Consider the following 26,893-nt stretch of genomic DNA (forward strand, 5'->3'; position numbering starts at 1 on the left):
ATTCGAGATCACACCCGCATCTTTCAATTCAAATATGTCTCCTAATGGATATACTTTCTGCTCAGATCTCATGCGTTTCAATATATTCCCCCTCGATATCTCAGCTTTATAAAGTTCTATTTCGTAGTCCCCCAATAGTTTCCGTAACGTTTGTTTCATAAGAGACGGAATATCTGCAACTTTGGTTGAACCAGTTATCAAAGTTTTAAATTGTCTGACACACTGACCTACGTGCTCTGGCCTGATTTGATATGCTAGAGTTTCGATCTCCATTCTTTCTAATGGTGGCATCTTATATTGTCTATAGGGTACACTAATGAGCCATGTGTAGTCAACTTTTGAATTTTTTCTTGCTTTCTCTTTGAAGATCTCAAACTTCTTATGTTCAAAAAACTTAATTGTTGCATCAAGTTCTGATATGATTCGATCCTGTACAAGAGCTTGGCCGTCAACCTCTGGAATGTACATGTAAACATTCTTCCGATTAATCAAAGTTGAGAGGATTAAGCGTAGGCTTCCCTCGTAGGCATCGTTGATGACAGTCTTTAAAGATTCCAACATCACATGTCCTGGATGATGGGTATTGTTATTGAATAATTGAGAAAGTGTTTCTTCAAAATAGAGTTAAGAATTTTTGTTACCTACGACAGGGTGGGCAAAAAATTAACAAATGCCAACACTTGAATGTTCCAGTTCTCTTTGAATTAAAAGATAGTAACACTGAACAAACCTATACTAATCAATGTACAGAACTGGGCTTCGACAGACATTCTGTTAGGTCAAGAATTCAGAAATTTAGAAGAAAATAAAACAATCTTGGTATTTCACTATCAGTCAGATTTCCTAGTCGAGAAATGGTATAAGGTCGTAAGTCAATAAGTCAAACAGTGCCACAACAATAGGTCGAGTAGGTTGATGGTCTGGCGGTATTTTTGTGAAAGGGCTGCTCAATCAAACACAAATAAATTATAAATAAAACATATAAATGACATTTATCAAGAAAATATGGTATATCATTTAATACTTTCAAAACTACTATTATATAACAAATAATTTGAGATCATGAATACGATTTTGTCACATTGAAACGTTGAATAATTCCCTTCCTAATAAGAGCCTTTTCCTTTTCACATCAAACGGGATCAATAGAAATTTACCCAAGAAAACATTTCAACTATGCGACTCATAAATAATATTCCAATCCGGATTTTACATTATTATTGACGATGTAAAGGCAGATAAACATGTTATTTCGAATGAACCGCCAGAGTGATACAGTAAATAGAGAAAAACAAACATTTTCAAAGACACATTTTGGCTACTATTTAGGTACACTCAGAAATCTTAAACAATACTAAATGGACAGGTTCATTGAAGTTTGAGGATATTGGTAAATATTAGTAACCCTACTGAATGGCACGATGATGTAAAATGTGTCACACTATGAAACTATATAAACCCTCTAACCCTAAGATAATCGTTTCATCCTCTAGATAAACTTTGTCGCATAACGATATCTTTATCAGACGATAAGATATCGCTTAAATGCGGCCGGCAGTGAGTTGTAAACTTTGTCACACTATAAAAACGTGACGGAGTTTATATGGACCCCTTGTTGCCGTGTTTGACCAAATTTTCGAATTTCCAATTCATAGAATAGCTGTGTATGACTATTATCTATATATTTAGCGACTTTTTTCCTTAAATGGTAGCACCATGTAAACTCCGTCACACATTTAAGAAATTTATATGAGGGATGTTTATGACATCCAGACAAGAAATGCCGAATAGTCTAGCATTATTTTGTGAGCTGAATGTGTTTGGAATTATTTACATATTTCATTGTTATAAGCAAATACAAATACAGAAGGCAGAAATAGGTAAATTTAGTCACATAAATTTGTATGATATCTCAACATGTGTGAAATTGAGTAAATATTAGTATACCAACTTAAACACCCTATATTACGTACTATGGATCACTTAACAATATTTCAACCATACGCCGGTCATATAAATTATTATATGGCAGTGATATGTTAACATTGGATAAATTTCAACACCTGAACAGGGTAAAAATTTGTAAATTTCGTCACAAAAAAAATATTATAACTTTATTTGCTCCGTGTTGGCAAAATAACTAATTTATCGACATAGTGATGGTGATAAAGTAACATTATATACTAATATAATTGAGGTATGATTCTTCAAAATAGGGGCAAGAAATGTAAATTTCGTCACATCAGCCATTGCATTAGTTAAATAGATTTTCTTCCATATCAACTGCCCTTATTATAGTTGGAATGGATTTATACAGGAAATATAGAAACCCATGCACATTTTTCATCACATTGAAATTATACTGTTGGGGCAGGAAAAGTAAATTTCATCACATTTCGGTAAATTAGTGATATCAAACTCAGCATTGTTAAACTTGAGTTCTGATTTGCTGAAAAATAACCTACCAATAATTCCTGGAAGAGTATTGAATTCTAATTGGGGTATGGTTCTTCAAAATAGGGTCAAGAAATGTAAATTTCGTCACATGCGTCATTGTAAAATTTAGATACATTTTCTTTCACATCAACAGTCCTAATTATAGTTTGAAATGATTAATTCAGAGATAAAGGAAATATGAAACCCATGCCCATTTTTCATCACATTGAAATTATACTGTTGGGGCAGGAAAAGTGAATTTCGTCACATTTCGGTAACTTAGTAAAATTAAACTCAGAATTGTTAAACTTGAGTTCTGATTTGCTGAATAATAACCTACTAATAATTCCTGGAAGAATATTGAATTCTAATCGAGGCATGCTTCTTCAAAATAGGGTCAAGAAATGTAAATTTCGTCACATCAGCCATTGCATTAGTTAGATAGATTTTCTTTCATATCAACTGCCCTTATCATTATTGTGACAATTTTTACATCAACTGCCCTTAACTTGAATCAGCTCTATCCGTGCATCGTACTTATTATATACAGTTTTCCCGCCTTCCAAACCTAAATCAGATATAAATGATTTCGGCAATTCACCCAAAATTTTAAATTCCATATAATGTGACAGAATTTACATCATTTCCCAATAAGTGCATGTATTTGCTAACTTTTCAAAACAACATATTTTAGGGCTATGATTGGTAGAAGAACCATCAAATAATGAGTTGAAAGGGTTTTGAGGACACCTCACAGTAGAAAAGAGGTATCGTATTCTGAGTGTGACAAAGTTTACGAAATATTGCCTTAAAACCGTTCGATCCCTGCCCTTTAGCCAAATGTTGTATCATAATTGTTAGAATGACCTAATCTACTATATTTTAAACCAAAAAATGCTAATTGGACAGCTATGGTTAACACAGTCACAAAAATGTGACATTTTTTACATTTTAGTGCCTAAAAACAATAAATTGTATTTCTGAGCCGTGTATATGGAAGTATGGGTCACGTGGCTAATGTCCAGAACTTCTGAACACGCTATTTTTTTTGGTTTACCAATATCCTTAAACTTCAACATGAACGTGTCCACTTACGATTTCGTATCATTTTGTGACGATGTTTACATCAACTGCCCTATACTTCAATCAACTGTATCCGTGTATCGTCCTCATATAGAGTTTTCCCGCCTTCCAAACCAAAATCAAATATAAATGATATCGGAAATTCACCCAGAATTTCAAATTCCATATAATGTGACAGAATTTACATCATTTCCCAATAGCCAAGTGCATGTATTTGTTAACTTTTCAAAACAACATATTTTAGGGCTATGATTGGCAGAAGAACTATCAAATAATGAGTTGAAAGGGTTTTGAGGACACCTCACAGTAGAAAAGAGGTCTCGTATTCTGAGTGTGACAAAGTTTACGAAATGTTGCCTTAAAGCCGTTCGATCACTGCCCTTTAGGCCTACATTGTATCATAATTGTTAGATTGACCTAATCTACTATATTTTAGACCAAAAAATGCTAATTGGGCAGCTATGGTAAACAATGTCACAAAAATGTGACATTTTTTACATAATAGTGCCTAAAAGCAATACATTTTATTTCTGAGCAGTGCATATGGGAGTATGGGTCACGTGGCTAATGTTCAGAACTTATGAACACGCTAGATTCATATATGTTAAAATTAAACCACTATCGTCAAAAACGCTGTTTTATAAATTTACCAATTTCCTCAAACTTCAATGAACGTGTCCAAATAAGCAAGTTGAGAGAGCTAGATAAAGTGGACACAGCTAATTACGGCAGAAAATTGAAGAAGTTGAACCCAAATTTACAGGTCAGACATGTATGAAAATTTTTTAATTGATAAACAAACCACCAACTATTTTTAAGCTACTACTAGCACTGGTAATATACTATCTACAAAGTGGTCATAATTTAACCAACATCAAACAATAACAAAGCTAAAGGTCAATCACCACTTTTAAGAAAACAGTGATGATAATAATTGCAATTGGAAACTAGCATTCTTGCTTCGCAACGATTTCGATAGGTTGACATCGTCAATCAACCCTAATCCCAACCCTAACCACAACCATAACTCCTAAGCTAACTTAACAATAACCCTTACCACAACCCTAACCCTAACCCGAGCCGGCCTAAACAATCGAATTCATGTTTTACTAGCCTGTCACGTGACCAAAACGGTTTTTTGCCCACAACTCTCCGTGGAAACAATTTTACCCTACGTCATGGGGGTGATTCGGAATCAGCGTCCAAAAATACATCGATTCAGATCAATTTCACACTCAAAGGGCCTTTTGCCCTTTTCACAAGACTTTTCTTAAAATTTGGGCAAGCAATTTAGCAGGAGCGCATAATGTTATACGAAACGAAACGAAACGCTGTATTTACTACCCTGCTACTATGCGACAAAGATATTGTATAAAGATAATTAAATAATTTACACAATACGGTGCCCACTGCCCATGTCTGAGCGGCTCTCCTCAAATAACTTTCTCTCCTCCTCGGAGCAGAAAGTTAAAAACAAAACACGGGTATCATAAATCAAAAAATACTAAATAATGTTCAAGAGATAATATCAGATTAACTGTCGCAAAAAATGGTTAAAGTATACATATTACATAATTGATTTTATTGACACACCGATAAAAACCAAAAAAACAAGAAGTGGATACTCAAAAAAAAAAGAAAAAAAAACACAAAAAAAGACTAAGCCACAAAAAATGTAAAAACTGGCCACGGGCCTAAATATTACATATCAATCAATTACAATTCATTAATATTACCAATATTAAAAACTATCGAAAATATTCAAGAAAGTATTCTCTAGCCAAAGCCACAAAAAATAGCTTAACCAGGCTATAGCTGATCATACAAATAGTTCTTTAACTTACCCTTAAAAGAGACAATATTATCGATGTTACGGACATTAAGAGGGAGAGAATTCCTTGCTTGACGATGTCAATCCTTCGCATCTCGCCGATCTGCTTAAGTGGTTGCGAGAAGCATTATTTGATGCGCGCGCGACCCAGTAGTGCATCGCGCTACAAGGAAGAACTGTTCCTGGACAATGAATAATCTAAGAACTATCAGAAAGTATCTAGATGAGAGAGTTAAGCTCATGCTGGTCAAACAACTGATCATATCAAAGCTGGACTATTGTTATGCCCTTTACATGAATCTTTCAAAGACTAGAGTGAATGTCTTTGAAAGATTGTACAATGTACCTCCAAGAGTTGGTTCAAATGAACAGAGATGATAAGGCTGTCACATTACAATAGTCCAGCTTTGATATGATCAGTTGTTTGACCAGCATGAGCTTAACTCTCTCATTTAGATACTTTCTGATAGTTCTTAGATTATTCATTGTCCAGGAACAGTTCTTCCTAACGTTGTTAATTTGCCTTTCCATGTTGAGAGATTCATCAAGTAACACTCCAAGACTCTTCCAGGTATAGTTTTTACATACAGTTGGTGTATTGTAGGTTTACAACCTACCAGGACGTGCGCCGAGTTGGACTCGTCGACGGTCAATTAAATATATGGAACAGATATTTTACGAGTATCACCCGTTAATTGGTGTAATGATGGTGTCACCAAACTTTATTGTTATTTCAAGGTCAAACTTCTTCAGTACCAAAGGCTTTCCAATGAATAACAATTTTGTCTTGCTCTCATTCAGTTTCATGAAATTATTAACCATCCATACTTTGATTTCTTTATACTCATAAATAAATTCAAATTTCAATTTCAATTTCAACCATATATACAGCACGCCATTTTTAGGTGCAGCTGTAAGCTTTTTTACTTAACGGGTGATACTCGTAAAATATTTGTTCCAGCGACGAGTCCAACTCGGCGCGCGTCCTGGTAGGTTATAAACCTACAATAAGCGCCGCGCACAGAATCTATTTAATTGTTATCTTGCAGTTATAACATGTCACATTTATTAATTAATTGACGATGTCAATTTATGGCAGCTCGGCGCGGCACAGTAGCGCATCTCGCCGATCTAGCGGCACAGTAACGCATCGCGCTACAAATTTATTAATTACTAGAGCCAAAATTTCAGAAGCAGAATAATTTTAAGGAAATTTCTGTCGCGTCGTTCGCGCAGTTAAGGCCGTACCGTGAAGTTTGTGATCCAATTAAATAATGGAGAGATTCCAAAAACCGCGCGCATCTGCACTCTGTGAACATCAGTACCGCTCAAGCATGAAGTACTGAGCAGTACGCGGTTCTGCGAAGTAATTTGTAGCACAAGTTTCATTCAACTACCGGCCAATTATGTGACATGTACAATGTAATTGTATTAAAGCAAAAAGTATATAAGTTTTTTAAATAATTGACGTTAACATGTGCGGCTAATATTAAATACTAGTGGACTCTATGCAGCTCTCCCAGAGCCCCTAATTTTACTGATCTGGAGGTCACATTTTATTGAGCCAGTACAGGCTAATATTAAATACTAGTGGACTCTATGCAGCTCTCCCAGAGCCCCTAATTTTACTGATCTGGAGGTCACATTTTATTGAGCCAGTACAGGCTAATATTAAATACTAGTGGACTCTATGCAGGTCTCCCAGCGCCCCTAATTTTACTGATCTGGAGGTCACATTTTATTGAGCCAGTACAGGATAACATTAAATACTAGTTGACTCTATGCAGGTCTCCCAGCGCCCCTAATTTTACTGATCTGGAGGTCACATTTTATTGAGCCAGTACAGGCTAATATTAAATACTAGTGGACTCTATGCAGGTCTCCCAGCGCCCCTAATTTTACTGATCTGGAGGTCACATTTTATTGAGCCAGTACAGGCTAATATTAAATACTAGTGGACTCTATGCAGCTCTCCCAGCTCCCCTAATTTTACTGATCTTGAGGTCACATTTTATTGAGCCAGTACAGGCTAATATTAAATACTAGTGGACTCTATGCAGCTCTCCCAGAGCCCCTAATTTTACTGATCTGGAGGTCACATTTTATTGAGCCTATGCAGTATATGCAATTCTGTTTTAGACATTGAATTTATTTAAAAAAGGTCTCACCCTCTAAAAAACTCCCATTGGAAATGTTTCTATTAATTTCACATTGGAAAACTCTTCATTGTGTTTGACCTCAACTTAGATGTATTTGTTTTTTTTGCTATTTTTAGCAACTCCAATTCTCTTTTGTAGAGCTGATTCTTGTTACATAATATAGAAGTACACTCGATACAGTTATCTTATATAAGAAAATATATTGGACTGCCAAACTACTGGTATATCATTATATTGGGAAGAAAAATAATACAAGTTAGTATTCTTTTAAAAATAACTGTTCATAACATTTACTTCATTTTAGGTATGTGTGTGAAACATCAGAACTGAATAATGGACCAGAGAATTCAGAGATCTTTGGTTACCTGTTTCCGGTTTCGTCGGTTCACATTGCTGCGTTCCTGACCTAGCTTCGCCTGCATCATTAGATCATATTATAATATGCATTATAGACTATAGTTATACAGCTTGAATTTGAAAGAGCTACATGGTCGTTGTTTCGAGTGCTTTTTCATCTGCTGTGACAGACAGCATCAACGGTTACCAACATAATAGGTGCATTGCAAGTTGTGCAATGCTGAATGCATACGTTTCGTCAGTGACTTCCTTCTGCCTCATTGATGCGAAACTGATAATAAACATGCAAGAGAATACAGCTATAGTTACTCTGGACTGCCACGATAGAAACATTGAAACAGATATTGACTGGCTTTAGGTATGTAAGACGTAAGTATTGAAACCTCAAATTGTTATGATCAGGTTCAACATACTTGCTATGATCCTTTATATAATAATATTAATATATTACATAAAATATAATATATTACATTGTATATTAATCTTGATATAAAATCCTCGCTTTTTGATGATTGTAACATGTTCTTTTTCGTTGTAACCTTGTCCCCTACATAATTATATAATACATCATTACTTCCATTTTTCAGGTTTTTATTGGTGTTGCAAACGATGAAACGATCACTAAATTCTGTGCCTATGTGAGATTTGTTGGTTCATCGAATAACATCAAACTTACAGTGTGAGTAATTCAACAATCATGCACTTCATATTTTATGTCCCCCTACTCATTGTTCATTCTCTGTCTTCATCAGTGTTACTCTACATTTCTCTCAGTGATTTCTCTCCCACTCAGTATTAACTCTCTGTCTTCATCAGTGTAACTCTACATTTCTCTCAGTAGTTATTCTCCCACTCAGTGTCAACTCTCTGTCTTCATCAGTGTAACTCTACATTTCTCTCAGTAGTTATTCTCCCACTCAGTATTAACTCTCTGTCTTCGTCAGTGTTACTCTTTATTTCCCTCAGTAGCTACCCTCCCACTCAGTATTAACTCTCTGTCTTCATCAGTGTAACTCTACATTTCTCTCAGTAGTTACTCTTCCACTCAGTTTTAACTCTCTGTCGTCATTAGTGTTACTCTACATTTCTCTCAACTTAGTTATTCTCCCACTCAGTATTAACTCTCTGTCTTTGTCAGTGTTACTCTATATTTACCTCAGTAGTTACTCTCACACTCAGTATTAACTCTCTGTCTTCATCAGTGTAACTCTACATTTCTCTCAGTAGTTATTCTCCCACTCAGTGTCAACTCTCTGTCTTCATCAGTGTAACTCTACATTTCTCTCAGTAGTTATTCTCCCACTCAGTATTAACTCTCTGTCTTCGTCAGTGTTACTCTTTATTTCCCTCAGTAGCTACCCTCCCACTCAGTATTAACTCTCTGTCTTCATCAGTGTAACTCTACATTTCTCTCAGTAGTTACTCTTCCACTCAGTTTTAACTCTCTGTCGTCATTAGTGTTACTCTACATTTCTCTCAACTTAGTTATTCTCCCACTCAGTATTAACTCTCTGTCTTTGTCAGTGTTACTCTATATTTACCTCAGTAGTTACTCTCACACTGAGAGTTAACTCTCTGTCTTCGTCAGTGTTACTCTATATTTTGCTCAGTAGTTATTCTCCCACTCAGTATTAACTCTCTGTCTTCGTCAGTGTTACTCTACATTTCCCTCAGTAGTTATTCTCCCACTCAGTGTTAAATCTCTGTCTTCATCAGTGTTACTCTAGACATTTCACTCAGTAGTTATTCTCCCACTCAGTGTTAAATCTCTGTCTTCATCAGTGTTACTCTAGACATTTCCCTCAGTAGCTACCCTCCCACTCAGTATTAACTCTCTGTCTTCATCAGTGTAACTCTACATTTCTCTCAGTAGTTACTCTTCCACTCAGTTTTAACTCTCTGTCGTCATTAGTGTTACTCTACATTTCTCTCAACTTAGTTATTCTCCCACTCAGTATTAACTCTCTGTCTTTGTCAGTGTTACTCTATATTTACCTCAGTAGTTACTCTCACACTGAGAGTTAACTCTCTGTCTTCGTCAGTGTTACTCTATATTTTGCTCAGTAGTTATTCTCCCACTCAGTATTAACTCTCTGTCTTCGTCAGTGTTACTCTACATTTCCCTCAGTAGTTATTCTCCCACTCAGTGTTAAATCTCTGTCTTCATCAGTGTTACTCTAGACATTTCGCTCATTAGTTATTCTCCCAGTTCCCACTTAGTATCAACTCTCTGTCTTCATCAGTGTTACTCTACATTTCCCTCAGTAGTTATTCTCCCACTCAGTGTTAAATCTCTGTCTTCATCAGTGTTACTCTAGACATTTCACTCAGTAGTTATTCTCCCACTCAGTATTAACTCTCTGTCTTCATCAGTGTTACTCTACATTTCTCTCAGCAGTTATTCTTTCACTCAGTAGCAACTCTCTGTCTTCGTCAGTGTTACTCTATATTTAGCTCAGTAGTTATTCTCCCACTCAGTATTAACTCTCTGTCTTCATCAGTGTTACTCTAGACATTTCCTTCAGAAGTTATTCTCCCACTCAGTATTAACTCTCTGTCTTCGTCAGTGTTACTCTAGACATTTCCCTCAGTAATTATTCTCCCACTCAGTATCAACTCTCTGTCTTCATCAGTGTTATTCTACATTTCCTTCAGTAGTTGATCTCCCACTCAGTGTTAAATCTCTGTCTTCATCAGTGTTACTCTAGACATTTCCCTCAGTAGTTATTCTCCCACTCAGTATTAACTCTCTGTCTTCATCAGTGTTACTCTACATTTCTCTCAGCAGTTATTCTTTCACTCAGTAGCAACTCTCTGTCTTCGTCAGTGTTACTCTACATTTCGCTCAGTAGTTATTCTTCCGCTCAGTATCAACTCTCTGTCTTCATCAGTGTTATTCTACATTTCCCTCAGTAGTTATTCTCCCACTCAGTGTTAAATCTCTGTCTTCATCAGTGTTACTCTAGACATTTCCCTCAGTAATTATTCTCCCACTCAGTAACAACTCTCTGTCTTCATCAGTGTTATTCTACATTTCCTTCAGTAGTTATTCTCCCACTCAGTGTTAAATCTCTGTCTTCATCAGTGTTACTCTAGACATTTCCCTCAGTAATTATTCTCCCACTCAGTATCAACTCTCTGTCTTCATCAGTGTAACTCTACATTTCTCTCAGTAGTTATTCTCCCACTCGGTATTAACTCTCTGTCTTCATCAGTGTTACTCTACATTTCTCTCAGCAGTTATTCTTCCACTCAGTATTAACTCTCTGTCTTCGTCAGTGTTACTCTATATTTAGCTCAGTAGTTATTCTCCCACTCAGTATTAACTCTCTGTCTTCATCTTCTTCTTCGTAGAGGGCAGTGGTCTTTACTACTAAGGAATAGATCAAAACCACTATAAGATGGAGCATTGAAGCCCTGTGCTTACCCCGGTACAGTTAATCTGTGAAGAAAGCAAGGTTAAGCCTTGTCCTCTCCACATTTGGTAAAACGTTTTGTTGCTTGTATGAAGCCGATGATCCTTGGTAATGAGAACTTGTCCACTATATCTGTCACACTGAGGTAGAAGGAGTCAAAGTATCCTCCTCGCTGGTAAGACCATTTCGGGCACTGACCAATAAAGTGGTTCATTGTCTCCTCTTTCATGAGACAGTGTGGACAGGTTTTAGGGACCGTTGTACTTATTGATATGGTAGTTTAGTTCACAATGTCCAGTGAGGAATTGTGTTGCTGTTCTTGTGCTCTCTTTGCCAAGTTTCGGGATTGATCTGGCGAACTTTTGTCTCCATACTCGTTTAAAGTGAGTGTGGGGTAAAGTTCTCCATCTTTCCCTCATCTTCCGATGACTTATACTCCGCAGTGCTCCCTTCCATAATACTTTTGGTATTGGTAGTTGCACTTGAGCGGAGTCCAGATTGTCGGAGCCTTTTTTGGCAAGAGAGTCTGCCTTTTCGTTGCCATCGTAGCCTTTGTGAGCTGGTATCCATCGTAGTAGGACTTGATTGTCCATTGCTAGTTGGTTGAGCTCACTTATAGCCGTGCTGGTGCTTTTAGATTTGACTTTGATGTTGCTCATTGCCATTATTGTCGCCTGGCTATCGCAGTTTATGTTTATTTTTCTAGTTTTGGTCCCAGATTCCCGTAATATTTTTGCCGCAGTGCCTACGGCAAAGGTTTCGGCCTGGAAGACGGTTGAGTTGATTCCTTGGTGGTATGACTCCTCACATGTGGGGTTGTCGTTGTCCACAATGTACACTCCTGCTCCAACTTTTTCATTCATTTTGGAGCCGTCTGTGTAACATTGTATAGTATTGGTGTCATTCTCGATTACCTCATACTCAGAGAGTCGGGGAATTTCTGTGTTGAAACCAATGTCAACATTCAGTGATGTTGTCTGTTGATCTTGTCCTTCAGAGTTGAGACTGATAGCCTTTAGTAACTGTTCATTAAGTTTTGTGTGGGTGGTTAGGTTGCCCTTCTTGTTTACCATCGGCTCATATATCCACTGGTTGTTGGATTTGAGTCTGAGAGCTCTGCTGCTTCCTCTTCCATCACCAGATCAATAGGGATGATTCCGGTGATGATGTCTATACTAGTGCTGCTCCAGGAGTCGATGGTAACCCTCCTGTTATGAGGATGTTCCCCAGCCGCTGTACACTGCTAAGGATTGTTAGGTTATGTTTTTTGGACACACCATTGAGCCAGATTGTCGCAGCGTATGTCAGAGAAGGTCTGACAACGGCTGTATAATATATATACTCTGTCTTCATCAGTGTTACTCTAGACATTTCCTTCAGAAGTTATTCTCCCACTCAGTATTAACTCTCTGTCTTTGTCAGTGTTACTCTACATTTCGCTCAGTAGTTATTCTTCCGCTCAGTATCAACTCTCTGTCTTCATCAGTGTTATTCTACATTTCTCTCAGCAGTTATTCTTCCACTCAGTATTAACTCTCTGCCTTCGTCAGTGTTACTCTATATTTCCCTCAGTAGTTATTCTCCCAATCAGTGTTAACTCTCTATCTTCATCAGTATTACTCTAGACATTTCCTTCAGAATTTATTCTCCCACACAGTATTAAAGTATTAACTCTCTGTCTTCGTCAGTGTTACTCTATATTTCCCTCAGTAGTTACTTTTCCACTCAGTGTTAACTCTCTGTCTTCATCAGTGTTACTCTAGACATTTCCCTCAGTAATTATTCTCCGACTCAGTATCAACTCTCTGTCTTCATCAGTGTAACTCTACATTTCTCTCAGTAGTTATTCTCCCACTCAGTATATTAACTCTCTGTCTTCATCAGTGTTACTCTACATTTCTCTCAGCAGTTATTGTTCCACTCAGTATTAACTCTCTTACAAGTGACAAGTAGTAACGCTCTAGTTCTCTTCAAAACAGTAGACCAAGGGTTTCCTTCTCCTGAGAACAGTAAGTACTCTCTGTCTTCGTCAGTGTTACTCTATATTTAGCTCAGTAGTTATTCTCCTTACTACATTATATGTGCAAGGCAAATTTCTGGAGAATCGAGTATTTTTTTGTAGTAATAATTTGAATTATAAAGCGACAAAATATTATGTGTTCTCTCTTGGTCTGATTTTTTGAATAACAGCCAGTAATTTTAGAAGGTAAACGGTCAAGCAAAGTGTGCAAGGTCGTTGATGGAGTATTCCATGTGAAATCCTCTCACCAGTCTGAGCCCCACCAACTGAACATCAGAGGACCAACTTGCACCTGCAGAAACTTCAGCAGGACTCACATCCCCTGCAGACATATTTTTCAAGCTATCGATGATGGTTTAATGAAATGGGAGGACCTACCTGAAGATTACAGAAACATACCGTTCTTCGTAAAAGATAAAGGTCTGTTAAATTGATCTGTATGCATGTTTACATTCCAATTTAAATAGACAAGACAAAATTGAGGTTCATAACTCGTTCATGTGCTATGGCCGTGCGTCCGCGTCGATGTAGGAGGTGTGGAGCCTGCTTGTAGAGAAAATATGAAGTTTCCTGCAGTAAATATTATTATCAATATCAAAGGCAGGGCATTACTTCGACCTCCGAGGCGAGGTATCCGTGTGGACTCTGGTTGTTATCAGGGTTGGAAAGACAAAGATAATTTTGTCTGTTAAAGTGGGTTATCACTCTCTGCCATCAGAGTCATAAATCACATCTCCGCAGGGTTTGCAAGGTTTTCCCTATTGCTTTGCTTCCAATTCTTATAATAGTCAAAATATAAAATCCGATATTATTTTTGCAGGAAGTGATATTGGGATATGGCCAGCTGATGCAGATGTAAACAAATGCTGCGATTATCCAGCATCAGAAGACGAGGATGAAGAAGTAGAAGATGATGAGGTTGGAGGAAATGGGGATAAAAGAAAGAAGAAACGGGACATAGACTATATAAAGGAGATTGGCGGGAGCTTTCAAACAGAATAACTTCCTTCGTTAATGATCCCGAGTTTGACGTGATGGACGATGATGTCCGTGCATTATTATATAAGAAACTGTCAGATACCGCCAATGATGTGGCATCCTATATTTACAAAAGAAACTAATATAGATAACATAGATAAGATTATGTTTGATAATATATTACTTTAAAAGCCGTGCAATCATTTTAGATATTAGATATTAAACTAACCATATTATGATATTCTCCGTCTAACTATTCGATCTGTCACCATCTCACTATTCAATCTGTCTCAACGTTCATTCTCTGTTTAACTATTCAATCTCTGTCTCAGTGTTCATTTTCTTGTTTAACTATTCAATCTTTGTCTCAGCGTTCATTCTCTGTCTCGACATTCATTTTCCGTCTGACTATTCAATCTGTCTCAATGTTCATTCTCTGTCTCGACGTTCATTCTGCGTCTCACTATTCAATCTGTCTCAATGTTCATTCTCTGTCTCGACGTTCATTCTCCGTCTCAATATTCAATCTGTCTCAACGTTCATTATGTGTTTAACTATTCAATCTCTTTCTCAGTGATCATTCTCTGTTTAACTATTAAATCACTGTTCATTCCTGTCTCGACGTTAATTCTCCGTCTCATTATTCAATCTCTGCATCAGTGTTCATTCTCTATTTTAGAGTTAATTCCCTGTCTTACCTTTCAATCTTTCTCGGTGTTCATTCTCTGTCTGACTGTTCAATTTCTGTCTCACTGTCCATTCTCTGTCTCGCTGTTCAATCTTCGTGTTTCTTTCAAAGTGTTACAGTGACAAGGAGACCGAATGATATTGTTGTAAAATAAAAAGCTTGTCCGCTTTAGTTATAGTGATATTAAAACATATACAACACCATGTATTATGAAATTTTAGATTTTGTTACAAAATATGGACAGTGAATTTGATGTTGTTGTCTAATAATACAAAGATACAAGACGTGAGGCGCGGCGACATTATAAATTTTAGAACTGCCCGCGCATTTTGCTACTTTGCCGCGGCTCCACTAGTTTTTAACGTCTACCAACATGTGCTTAAATCACATTTATGATCTAGCAAGTTATTAATAATATTTGTTTGTATTATTGATACGTTTGTTACATATAATATGATTTGGATCGGATAAGATTTTGACCATTTCAATTCAGAGCCGGGTTGGGATGACCAGTTATACATTATAGAGTGTAGTATATTTTGAATAAATATACTAATCAGTTATAATAGGCAAAACAACTGTGAAGTTAAGTTGAGTGATTTTTGATGTTAACAAAAACCACCTAAAGTAGTAAACGTAATCCATGATATCGTTTAATTAACTAAAATAAATATGTTAAATGAATTTAAAGTTGTTTATGCCTTGCATTGCATACAGTTTCACTAATAATAATAATTCTATACAGTTACATAATTGAAACAATTATGGCCCCTTATTGTGGGCAGAGTATGTGTCTTTGTTGAAGTGTCCTGGTATAAACTTATCTGAGTGACTGCATTAAAATAATTTAAGGAGAGTTCTCTTAAAACTTTAAAACAATGGGGATAAATACTAAGACCTAACAAAATCATAACAAAATGCAGCCACCTAATTTGTTGATAAGCTTTCTCTCCTCCTACGATTGACTAGTGCGACCATCTTTGGCGAGTATTAGGAACTTGGACCATTACAAATACCGTACTGTAAGTTTGCAAGGTATGTGGACTAAGTGGGTCGAGAGTACTCGACTTGAAAGTTTTACTTAGATGTCAACAGATTAGCAGATCTCATAGCCAGAAAGAGGAAGGAGAGGTACTGTGGTGTAGTAAGGCATGTAAGAACGAGGATACGATTTACTATGCAACTCTTATCGCTCTTTGTGGGTACAGAGGAAAGAAGATTGACATCAAACATGAGACCCCTTTATCAGAAGTTTCGTACAACCTCATTCCTGCCCCGATGATGGAGTGATGATGTGTTTTGAAAATTTTTGTGAATATATTTGATTGTTTAAAGTTCAATTGGTAGCAATGGACCATCTCCGTTACCTATGTAATGTGCTCTGCTAATTGCATCACTTGAATTGATTGTACTCTGCCAATTGCATCACTTGATTAAATTATATGTATAAGTATATATTGCTTGAATGACGTTTGCTAATTGCAACACTCGATTTTTAAAAAAATCAAACAATACATATACATTCAATCAAAGTGCTTGGAAATTCCACTTAACATCTTCTGACTTCAGAGCCACCATGGAAATGATAAATCAAATCGGTAATTATATACATGACATCCCTAACTTTCCTGTACTGCATCTGATACATTGTCTTGCAACAACTGCATCTATTAGGTCCCAACGAGGGTCACTTGAATTTGCCCATGATCACCCTCTTGCCTCACTTGCCGGCAATACTATGATAATCAATGCAGGTGGTATTTTGGTTGCTGCTGCGCTTGGACAACCTTTGATGGGCCCATTTGCAAATGTGATGAATACCTTCACTGCAATCTTCATCTGGTGGTTGGTCTACTTTGGTCCTGGTGATGTTGCATTCAGATTGTACAGAGAGAAGCCAGTGCAAATATTACTAATGGCAGCCAGAGAAACGAGACGGTGCAAAAAGGTTCTGTGGGCTGTAAGTTCTGCTGCAGCTGTTTTTGAAGGGCAGTGGATTCCTCTTGTCCTAGTTGGCGCACTTGGTGGTTGCTCAGGAAAGTTCCTTCAAACTACCGAAGAGTCAATAAGAAAGCATTCAGCTGAGATGAGCAGAGGAGAGTTCTTGCAGATATCCTTTGTCACCAAGGCGTCACTGCTCATTTCAGGAATTCTTTCCATGATCACAATCGGAGCAATTCCTCTAACCATTGCTCAAGGTCTTTTCTTTTGCTCTGCAATATTGGTCTCAGTAAACCTTGCCATGACTCTAGCTGGTCTCCCTGATCCCTTCCATCCTATAACCAATGCAACATGGAGAATGGTGTCCATTGCAAGAAAAAAGGGGGCATCAAAAGAGGAAGCTGCTAAAGTCGATGCAAAATCTGGTGATAAAGAGATAAAGAAAGATAAGTGAAAGGCAATAATAGGATAATATAGGTTAGAAGCATGACATTGAGCCTGCTAAAGAATATGCAAAATTGTATTTTATGGTTCAGTGAAAAATATAGCTTTATCTGCAGATTTTTAAACTATGTAATTTATGTCAGAATAGGTGTTTTTAAAACACCTACCCATTAAATGTTTGTATAAAATTATTATAGGTTTTATAATCATATTATATTCAACATTAATAAATGATTTTTTGATGCATGCAATCCTATTTTCTTAATTTTTGGATTTTATAAAAAATGCATTTCTCTGGGATCCTTTTAACTCTGTGTTTATATTTCATTATTTTAACTGTAATTGAATTGCGATGTTTTGAACTAACTAAAATAAAATTGACATGTTTATTTCAATTGGCTAGAAATTGCTGGGATTTTAGATATTATCAATTTTAGCATGATGTAATTTTACAACTTGTTTTCATTTCAATATAGTTAATTTATTTCTCTAAAACCTAACAAACGAATATGTAATGATTTCAGTATACGTCTTGTATCTTATCATACCGTTCAGAGCTTGTTTTACTGATATTAATAAAAATTGTGTTTCTTAGATCTACTGTGTATCAAAATGAAAATTATTGTATCAGTTTTTCTTTCGAAAAAGTGAAATGTGATGTCATCTAGATAAATCATAATCCCCTGAATTTTGTCAGCGTCCTCGTTAGCAACATGGCATTCTCTGGTTTCAAAAAGACGATGGGCAAGACTACACAGGTAATGTTTTGATTTAAATTATTTGATTGGTTGCTTTGGTTTTAACCAGTTAACTTAAACTTTCTGCTCCGAGGAGGGGATATGTTTGTCGTATAATAGTAGGGTAGTGAATGCTGTGTTTCGTTTCGTTTAAATACCAAGTAACGAAATTGCCATTTCATGATTATTCGCCATAATAAGGCTATATTAGATACATCTAAATAATTTTCAATTAACAGAATATTTGTTTCAGTATCTCAGTGAGAAAATAGGGAACAAAGAAGGCTCTAAAACTGACGAGGATTTCGTTGAGCTTGAAAGGGTGGGTCAATTTTTACAGCGTGAGTACTCACCAACTATTATTACACTACCCCCTGTTGCCCTGTTCATAGCCATATTTGTGCAGGAAATTTCAAGCTTTTAATACGGCAAAATATTGTTGACAAGTGTTATTTCATATAATGTAAGTTAAATCTGAGTAGATACGTTCAGGACATCTTCACTGTTCATTATGTCATGCAGTGTAGTATATTACGTCAGAGTAAGATACATTTTAATATTGCACGTGCAAGACAACTAAGCAACAGATCACGGGACCTTGCACGCCTTACACAAACTTCCTATGATAGTGGTACTGATGATGTAAAATACAAGGACCTTCTTACATTACACAATTGTTATTTTTAGATAACCGACAACACGGCGAGGTGTATGGAAAATATTAACAACAAAGTCATGGACTTTCTCCAACCAAATCCGGGTAAGAAATGGGCCTGAGTTTTCTGTTCGAATTCAGAACAAACGTCCCTTTAGTCAGGGTGTCCAGGATAATGAAGCTCAGGAATTTGTAAATCCATGTGTGGTGTTGAATTTCCGGACTGGAATTTTGTTTTTTATTCTATTTACACAGAAATATCTAGTTTTTTCAATAAAGCATTTAGTTTTACCCATATTGCATTACAATTCCTCTTCACTTTATCGGCCTCAAATTTCAAATATGTCACAAATTATGCTTTAGACTTAGCTGCCACATTTCAGTAACGCGAGCCAAGCTAGCTACGCAGGCTACTTATGCGCGAGCACGTGGCACTGCTATAGAGACGGGATACCCACAGACGGAGCGAACGGTCGGAGAGATTCTTACTAAAAGTGCTGAAGATATCGGAACGTCCTCATATTATGGTCAGTGTAAAACCATATCACTTTTCGCTCCAACTATTGAGATATGTCAGCGCTCATATTTTTCATCATTACATCTAAACAGATTACACATTGTAGCTTTGTAGTCACGTACATGTAGTTACCATGGTAACAGTGTAGAGCTCCAGCTCATTAGTCTTTTGTCCCAGTTCTGTAATGGTTATGACGCTTGTCGGGTACCTGGGTCTATAACAGATAAACACAGCGCTGTCTACATCCTCACTTACCTAATAATGTTATAATGTTACTGTTTACACCAACAAACCTGACATACCTAACACTACCCGTACACACAGTTTACACGTGTATCCGGCTTGTGTGCTGTCTTCTGACTTGCCGGGTTGGTGACAGGGTGTTACGGTAACCATAGTAACCGTGTAACAGGGTGTTACGGTAACCATAGTAACCGTGTAACAGGGTGTTACGGTAACCATAGTAACCGTGTAACAGGGTGTTACGGTAACCATAGTAACCGTGTAACAGGGTGTTACAGTAACCATAGTAACCGTATAACATGTTTCAGGTCGTGCAGTTGTGGAGCTAGGCGAGGGTTTCATGAAGCTAGCTGATGTCAAGGATTCTCTGGTGAGTTGAGAGAAATTAAAATCACTTTTTTTTTGTTTTCTTACAGTAACAAGTGTTAGTTTTTGGCAGTGAAATAAACAACAAATATTTTATGTCACACGGGCGACAGGCGTATCTCACACGTCTACGTGCTATTTCTTCAGAAACTCTATTTTTATTATCAGATAAAGCACTTCGCACCAGTGAAAACTATTACGCCTTTTATGTTGGCCTCTATTGTTCGAAAAAAAGAGGATTACTACAGCCTACATGTCCTGATCACGTGACATAGTACAATTACATAGTGTGTACTACTGAGTGTGTACTGTGTACTACTCAGCTGATTGTGTAACGGGTTCAAGGTGTGGTGATATCACCTTGTCTAGAGTAATTAGCGTGTAAAACAGACTGACTCACTGTGTGAATGTACACTAAATGCCAGTTCTAAATTACTATAATTTGTATGAGTAGTAGATTTAATTAACATCTGCGCTCCTCTTAATCAAATATTACACATTTTAGCAAAATATGTTTTCTACCATTATGCACGGTTTCTGAATTAATTTAGTCAGGCTGTAGTTGATGTACTTGCTGTATTTTCTTTCCAATGAAACCAATCAAGTGCAACATGGGAGCATATGAATTTTCATCTTTTTCTCGAATATAAAGAAAATTGAATTGATATAAGTAAATAGCCAAGAAATTAGTTATGTGAATCTTCTAAGCAAAGGGGAATACTACAAAACTTCTTGATTAAGGGGGTGGCGGTCCAGCCTGAATCTGTTATGAAACTTATTAAGATATACATTATCCAAATAAGCGTATGACAGGAATATAAAGTCTGTTTTGTTAGACTGGTTAAGTGTGTACAGACTACAACGTCCCATTTGCTTACACTTTTTGAGAGCTGATGTTCAATAATAACAATTTAACTAAAAGCGGTAATTTTACAGGATTGTGATATTAAACAGAACTTCATTGATCCAATGGAACAAACGATAAAGACGGACTACAAAGAAAGCATTCAGGTAGAGTGTATTTTGGTATATATATTACATGTATTATATAGCTGTATAAAACACTTACACCCCTTCAAATAACAACACTCGGATGTACTGTGCTTATTAGTGACACTTTGTGTAGCTACTAGATCGGTTTGAAGCTCTTAATATGATATATTAGCCACCAGGATTATCTAGATTTTGAGGGCAATTATTTATTACAGGACTATCAGTTAAACTGTAGTGTAGGCATTATTAGAACGTTGCCAGATGTAATATAATTAGTCAGACCGTGAGAGTGCAGTGTAGTGCAATTTATTTAGATTCGTCCTAAAATGTACCTGGTATGTCCAGACAGCTTGCAACCCTGTAAGGTTAGAAATTTGAGGTTACATTAATTTTGTTGTTTCTAAAGTACGCAAATGGTTATCGATAGATTAATTGGCTTTATGCCAAGCTAGAAATCCGATTAAAACAATGTTAGATGTGATGTATTGTTTATCTAAACAAGGCTGTGTTAATTCAGTGTACATTTTCCATTACTATCTAGTGTGTTACAGTTTAAAGAGTATATTAAAGTCATTATTGTAACGGTATATTAGAACCAGAACATATATTATGCTATAGTCTTATTGTGTAAATAATCAATAATTAATATCCTGATGTACTAAAGCTAGCTCTGCATAATATTCCATCGCTTCTCAACAAGTCAACAACACACAGAGTCTCCAGTGTATTATTGGTAGTTTGACTAACGATTAAAAGTTATTATTATAATAGCAACATAAGTTAACCAGTGTTGAAACTGTAGAGGAATCTAATCCAGGAGGGATATAATGGGAGGCTAAAGATATGATAATTTGTTTACAATGTTATTAGATCTCTTAATATTTGTTCCTTTGTAAATGAACAAAGAAAGGGACTAAAGATACGCTGTACGTACCTATGAGACTTTTGGGGATGGAAATGTATTGTGTGTTTGCGGATGTGACACACAGCCTAGACTATTCCTGTATTCTTGGAAGTTTTAGTTAATTAGATTGTTCACTTATCAAGTAAATTGCTGTAAAACTCATTCCACTCCGTAGAGCTCAGTTATTCAAATTCCTGTGCAGTAAACCTATATACTGAGCCTGTGATAGATATTCTCACATTGGTAGAGAGTTTCCATAAAAAGCGGCAAGAATTTTCTCGCAAATTCCCTTATAAAGACTAACGAGAGTTCTTGAGATGGCAATAAATAACTCAGCAGGTCATAATTTTGTCGAAATCTTGCAAAATATGTTGCTTTGTTATGTACACATTAATAATTCTCATTCCAAGATGCAGGAAATAGCGAATATAGATTAGTATTCCACATAATTTGATCTTAATTTGTGCATTACTCGGCCAGTCTTTCGCCATCTGTTGCCTGCAAAATAATAGGATTACTTGCTTTTCACTCACAATAATTGGAATTTACTCGGTTTTGAGTAGCATTCCCGGCTATAATGTTCATTGTCCAGCTCCTGCAAACTTATCTTGTCTGATAATGAGCGCCAATAAATATCGAGGAACAAGAAAATAATCGATAATTATTACAATTAGAGGTGTATTAGAATTGGTCACATTTATCGCTCACACTGTTTACCATTGCTCAGTGTGTTTGGTGGGTGTCACAAAAACTGTTCTTTATCACACCGCACAGAACAAAGGCATCGAGAACGGTCTTATAATAGCTTACCATAGCTTATAATAGCCTATCGTAGCTTATCATTGCCGTTCAAAATTACATTTTATGGTTTTAGCCGGCTTAGGTTCGGGTCATTAATTTAGATATAATAAGGGTCAAGGAGATGATAAAGTAAAATACTTTTTAAGATTCACTTTTGCCAGTCCTAGAATCTTAATCCTGAATGTAACGTAATAACTTATTTTTAAATAGTGCGAAAAATAAAGAAAAGCAAGCAACCAACCAAGGGTATGAGAAACAAACAGAGTCATTGGGGGCCGACCCGGCCCAGTCATTGGGGGGGGGGGTCCAACAACCCCAGTCACAGGGGGGGCAACAACCCCAGTCACAGGGGGGGGGGCCAACAACCCCAGTCACAGGGGGGGGTCCAACAACACCAGTCACAGGGGGGCCAACAACCCCAGTCACAGGGGGGCCCAACAACCCCAGTCATTGGCCGCACACATCTTATATTCCATCACCTAGAGTGGCAGTTGGAGCTCACACATCATCCTGTGTAATTATTGTAGATGCAGTGTGTGATTACACACAGTTTGTGAGAACACACTGAGGTTATGAGCTGGAGCCAGGAGCTGAGACCTGCCGAGAGTTTAGTGACTCAACTTATTGTCTCTGATTGTGTAAGAGTGAAACTTATAGTCTCTACAATCTACATCTGGTTCTGTAAGAGTGAAACACCTGCCAAAACTAAAGTGTTCATTCTACATATTAGTGTCCTGTGTCAGCGTTATATGTTTGTCATTATGATTACAGGGGGACATTAAATGTGAATTTACGATTGATTATTAAAGCATATTTAGAATTATTGATCATTCAAGTTGTATTCTGAGATCAGGAATTAGAATAACGTATCATGTTGCAAGAGGAGTTTGGTAACATTTGTAAAATCTTAGAATCTGGACAATAAAATACACTCCTTTATAAATATTAAAAGCTTGTGGAATCTAGAGCAGATATCACATTTAATATTGCATAATTATTGTGTTCGAATAAGTATTGGGTGTGAATATAGCCGCATATTCTTGATTGTGAACCGACTGACCTTATCATCAGACAACTCATTGTGTTAAGTAAAACTCCTTTTATGGCAAGCAAAGTCACAGTAAACCTGGTACTTTTGACGGAGTAGCAAACTATGGTATCGCCTGAATCTGTTGAAATGTTTAAGATACATAATGAGTGTTACAGAAAAGTGATGTAATAATGAAGCCTTACCAATCTGAAATGTGACTCTCGCCCGTGTTCTATGTATTTAAAATTGAGCGGGCTAGGAGGGGCCTTTATTTAAAATATTAAATATCTCTATATTTGATACATTCTGTCTTACCAACTCAAAGTAAGGGAAGTGTTTTTATCATCGTATTTTGTTGATAACGATAATCATTAACACTAATCGATATTCACATCTCACAGGGTCATCGGAAGAAAATGAACTCACGACGCCTGGACTACGACTACAAGATCTCACAACACGAAAAAGGGCGGGTAACCGAGGATGAACTTTACACAGCGGAGGATAAGTTCAATGAGAGTATGCAGATGTCAGATGTGGGCATGAAGAAGTTCGTCCAGGCTCAGGTCGGTTTTATTCTACTACTTTACTCTACTTCTCATCTGGTTTTGGGTTTTTCACGTAGATAAGCATCTCTTTAAAACTTAAAGTTCATCCCCAGTTTCTTTAACTTTTGATACTCAGAGCACTTTTTCTAACATTTGGCGAAAGCTGTCAATTTCGCTTTCTAGAATTCTCAAAATAGCCCCAAAACGCGACTCCCTTGAGAGATTCAAGCGAGCAACACGTGACACGGACTAGTGGTGTGTGTAAACTCACCACAGTCTACACACACCGCAAATACCTGACATTACACGTATCTTGTTCCATGTACTGTGAGGAGAGGTGTAGCTACTCCGCACTCTGACCAGACTCTCACTCTAGGAAGTAAATATTTGGGATAAAACACGTAGTCTATTATATTCTTTTCGTGTCTTTAAAATCTGCATTTATATATCTCAAATTGAGCTAATGATTTCTCTTCAAAAAAATTATTTGTTTTATGTTCATAAAATGATTGAACACTCTGACTTCTGTGATCATTTTGAGGTCGACACTACCCACGTTTCATTTGAAAATTCTAGGTAACTTGACCTAATTTAAACGAATACTAAATCATCACTTATCATTTGGCATGATTTGTTTACTATAAAAGGAAAGTTTAAAATTTAAGCAGCTTTATATTCAGTATTATTAACATAAGGACCAACAACTTTTAGCGATAAAATATTCAAAATATCGGATATAATTAAATGAATAATTTGGATAAAACATAACCTAACACGTGTCCATCCAGGAAGAACACATACACCAGCTACAAGCTCTAGTTGGCTTCATCAAGAACTACCACGAGAACGCCCTGCGAATACTTGATGAGGTACAGAGCAACATACAGGAGCATGCCGCCTCAGCACAGAGCATGCCGAAGGAAGAGGGAAGACCTGTAGCTCGTATTTCCTCCGTTATGGCACGTACAAGTATCTCGAGTCCCTCGGAACCACGACCAATGAAGCCGGCTGCTGGTCCTGCACCACCTGCTAAACCGGAAGCTGCCAGACCTGTTGCTAAAGCTAAAGGTGAGCTGTTTTACTTACTTTTCTCAGCTACCGGTCGATATGCAAGATTTTCACGATACATTAATATGGTATTAAACATCTGTAGGCTAATTTATATAAGGGAGCAATCAGCTATAATTAGCGCTCGTTTTCCTTGCACATCGGTTACAATATAGTTACAACCAGTTCAAATATCAAAACTTTGACTTATTTCTCGAAAGTTATTGTGAATTGATCGAATTCGCCCCTGCGAAAGTCAAAACTGGGGGATTGACTGTTTCGAACGTTTTTGGGGTTTTTGTCCACAGTATCCTAATTTCAAGAGATATTGAGCTATAAAACACAGAGAATACGTTGTTTAGCAATTACCTTCATTCAAAATATCAATACTTCACCAATTTATAAACTGAAGCCTAACAAATTTGATGCGTATAGCCAAATATGGGCACAATTTACGAAATTTCGAGAAATATGTAAAAGTTTTGATATCTGAACTGGTGGCGGGTGGTGGTAACATAATTGTAACCGATGTGCGCAAAGCAAATAAACGCTAATTATGGCTGATTAGTGATTACTTCTTCATTGACTTAGCTACAGATATTTAAACCTTACCAATGTATCGTGAACACCCTGTTTAAGCTCTAAGTAGTCGATTCTACTAGATCCATTCTACTAGATCCATTCTACTACTATACTGTTATTTACTGTTAATTTATTTCAAACTGACACCGAGAAGTGTTTTTACTTTTTGTCGGGTAAACTTCTTTAACATACTTTCTCACAGCTCTGTTCGACTTTGAAGCGGAGAACCCCACGGAACTGGACTTAAAGGAGAACGACATAGTGATACTGATCAAACAGATAGATGATAACTGGTTTGAAGGGGAGGTTAACGGCCGCCAAGGCTTCTTCCCCACTAACTACGTGGAAGTTATCATCCCTTTGTAATTGTTATTACAAGGACTCACATCTTTAGTATGTAGTTTGACGACATGTACTGTGCTAGTCTTCTTTTTTTTTGGCAGATGATTTGTGTAAAATTTTATATTCCTTGTGTACATTTGGGGTGTGTGGACTGTAGAAGTTTGTTACTTTAGAGGAAATGTAGAGTGTGTAGCGCGATGCATTATTCGTTGGTTTTGTGAAAAGTTTTCAGCTCACTACTAACTTATTAAATGATTATAATTTGGCCTGCTTTAAGTTTGTATTATACAATTCATACCCTGTTATAGCTGTGTTAAATGTTATGTAATTAGACTTTAATTACTCACATAATAATAATATATAATGTTCTGTTTTGTTTATTGCCTAAATTTATCTAGCATGCGTTTATCAAAGTAATAATTTAGATTCTACAGTATTGATTTACGTTACTAATACGTTATAATTTAAAAATATCCAGTTTGGTGGTTCATCCTATCACAGCATGGCATTAGTGGTACTGGTTAGTGGTGGTGGTTAGTGTGTGAAGTAACAGCTAGATATTATCTTTAGAGTTTTTAAGTTTTTTTAGATGAGTATTTATAGTTATTGGCCAGGATATCGTATTTCTAGAGGTTCAGTTAATTCCTTGAATTTAATTCACAACTAGCAAATGTTGAATGGTTATTGATTTTAATGAAGCCTTGTAAATGATAAGCCTGACACAAGTCTGTCAGTTTTGTAATGTAAATTTTCTCCCGTTAAATGACATGCCGAT

At 36.7% G+C, this 26,893-nt stretch overlaps 2 protein-coding genes across 3 annotated transcripts; both read left to right on the forward strand.

The window, feature by feature from the left end:
- The first annotated feature begins 1,046 nt into the window (after positions 1 to 1,046).
- LOC134811556 (endophilin-A3-like) lies at positions 1,047 to 26,683 on the forward strand. Of its 2 annotated transcripts, XM_063818500.1 has the most exons (10): positions 1,047 to 1,057; positions 18,049 to 18,111; positions 18,344 to 18,412; positions 18,778 to 18,850; positions 19,129 to 19,272; positions 19,814 to 19,875; positions 20,808 to 20,882; positions 24,001 to 24,165; positions 24,936 to 25,215; positions 25,979 to 26,683. In XM_063818500.1, exons 2-10 carry the CDS (start codon positions 18,067 to 18,069, stop codon positions 26,140 to 26,142), a joined length of 1,077 nt encoding a protein of 358 aa, XP_063674570.1. In that variant the 5' UTR covers positions 1,047 to 1,057; positions 18,049 to 18,066; the 3' UTR covers positions 26,143 to 26,683. The 2 variants fall into 2 exon arrangements, with proteins under 2 accessions (XP_063674570.1, XP_063674569.1); XM_063818499.1 differs by lacking the exon at positions 1,047 to 1,057 and having other exon boundaries at positions 18,046 to 18,111.
- LOC134826722 (trimeric intracellular cation channel type 1B.1-like) lies at positions 16,707 to 17,363 on the forward strand. Its single transcript, XM_063839212.1, has one exon. It carries the CDS (start codon positions 16,707 to 16,709, stop codon positions 17,361 to 17,363), a length of 657 nt encoding a protein of 218 aa, XP_063695282.1.
- Positions 26,684 to 26,893: the final 210 nt, after the last annotated feature.

Source organism: Bolinopsis microptera, chromosome 2 (assembly GCF_026151205.1).
Source record: "Bolinopsis microptera isolate Bmic1 chromosome 2, MBARI_Bmic_1.0, whole genome shotgun sequence".
In the NCBI taxonomy this organism is placed as follows: Eukaryota; Metazoa; Ctenophora; class Tentaculata; order Lobata; family Bolinopsidae; genus Bolinopsis; species Bolinopsis microptera.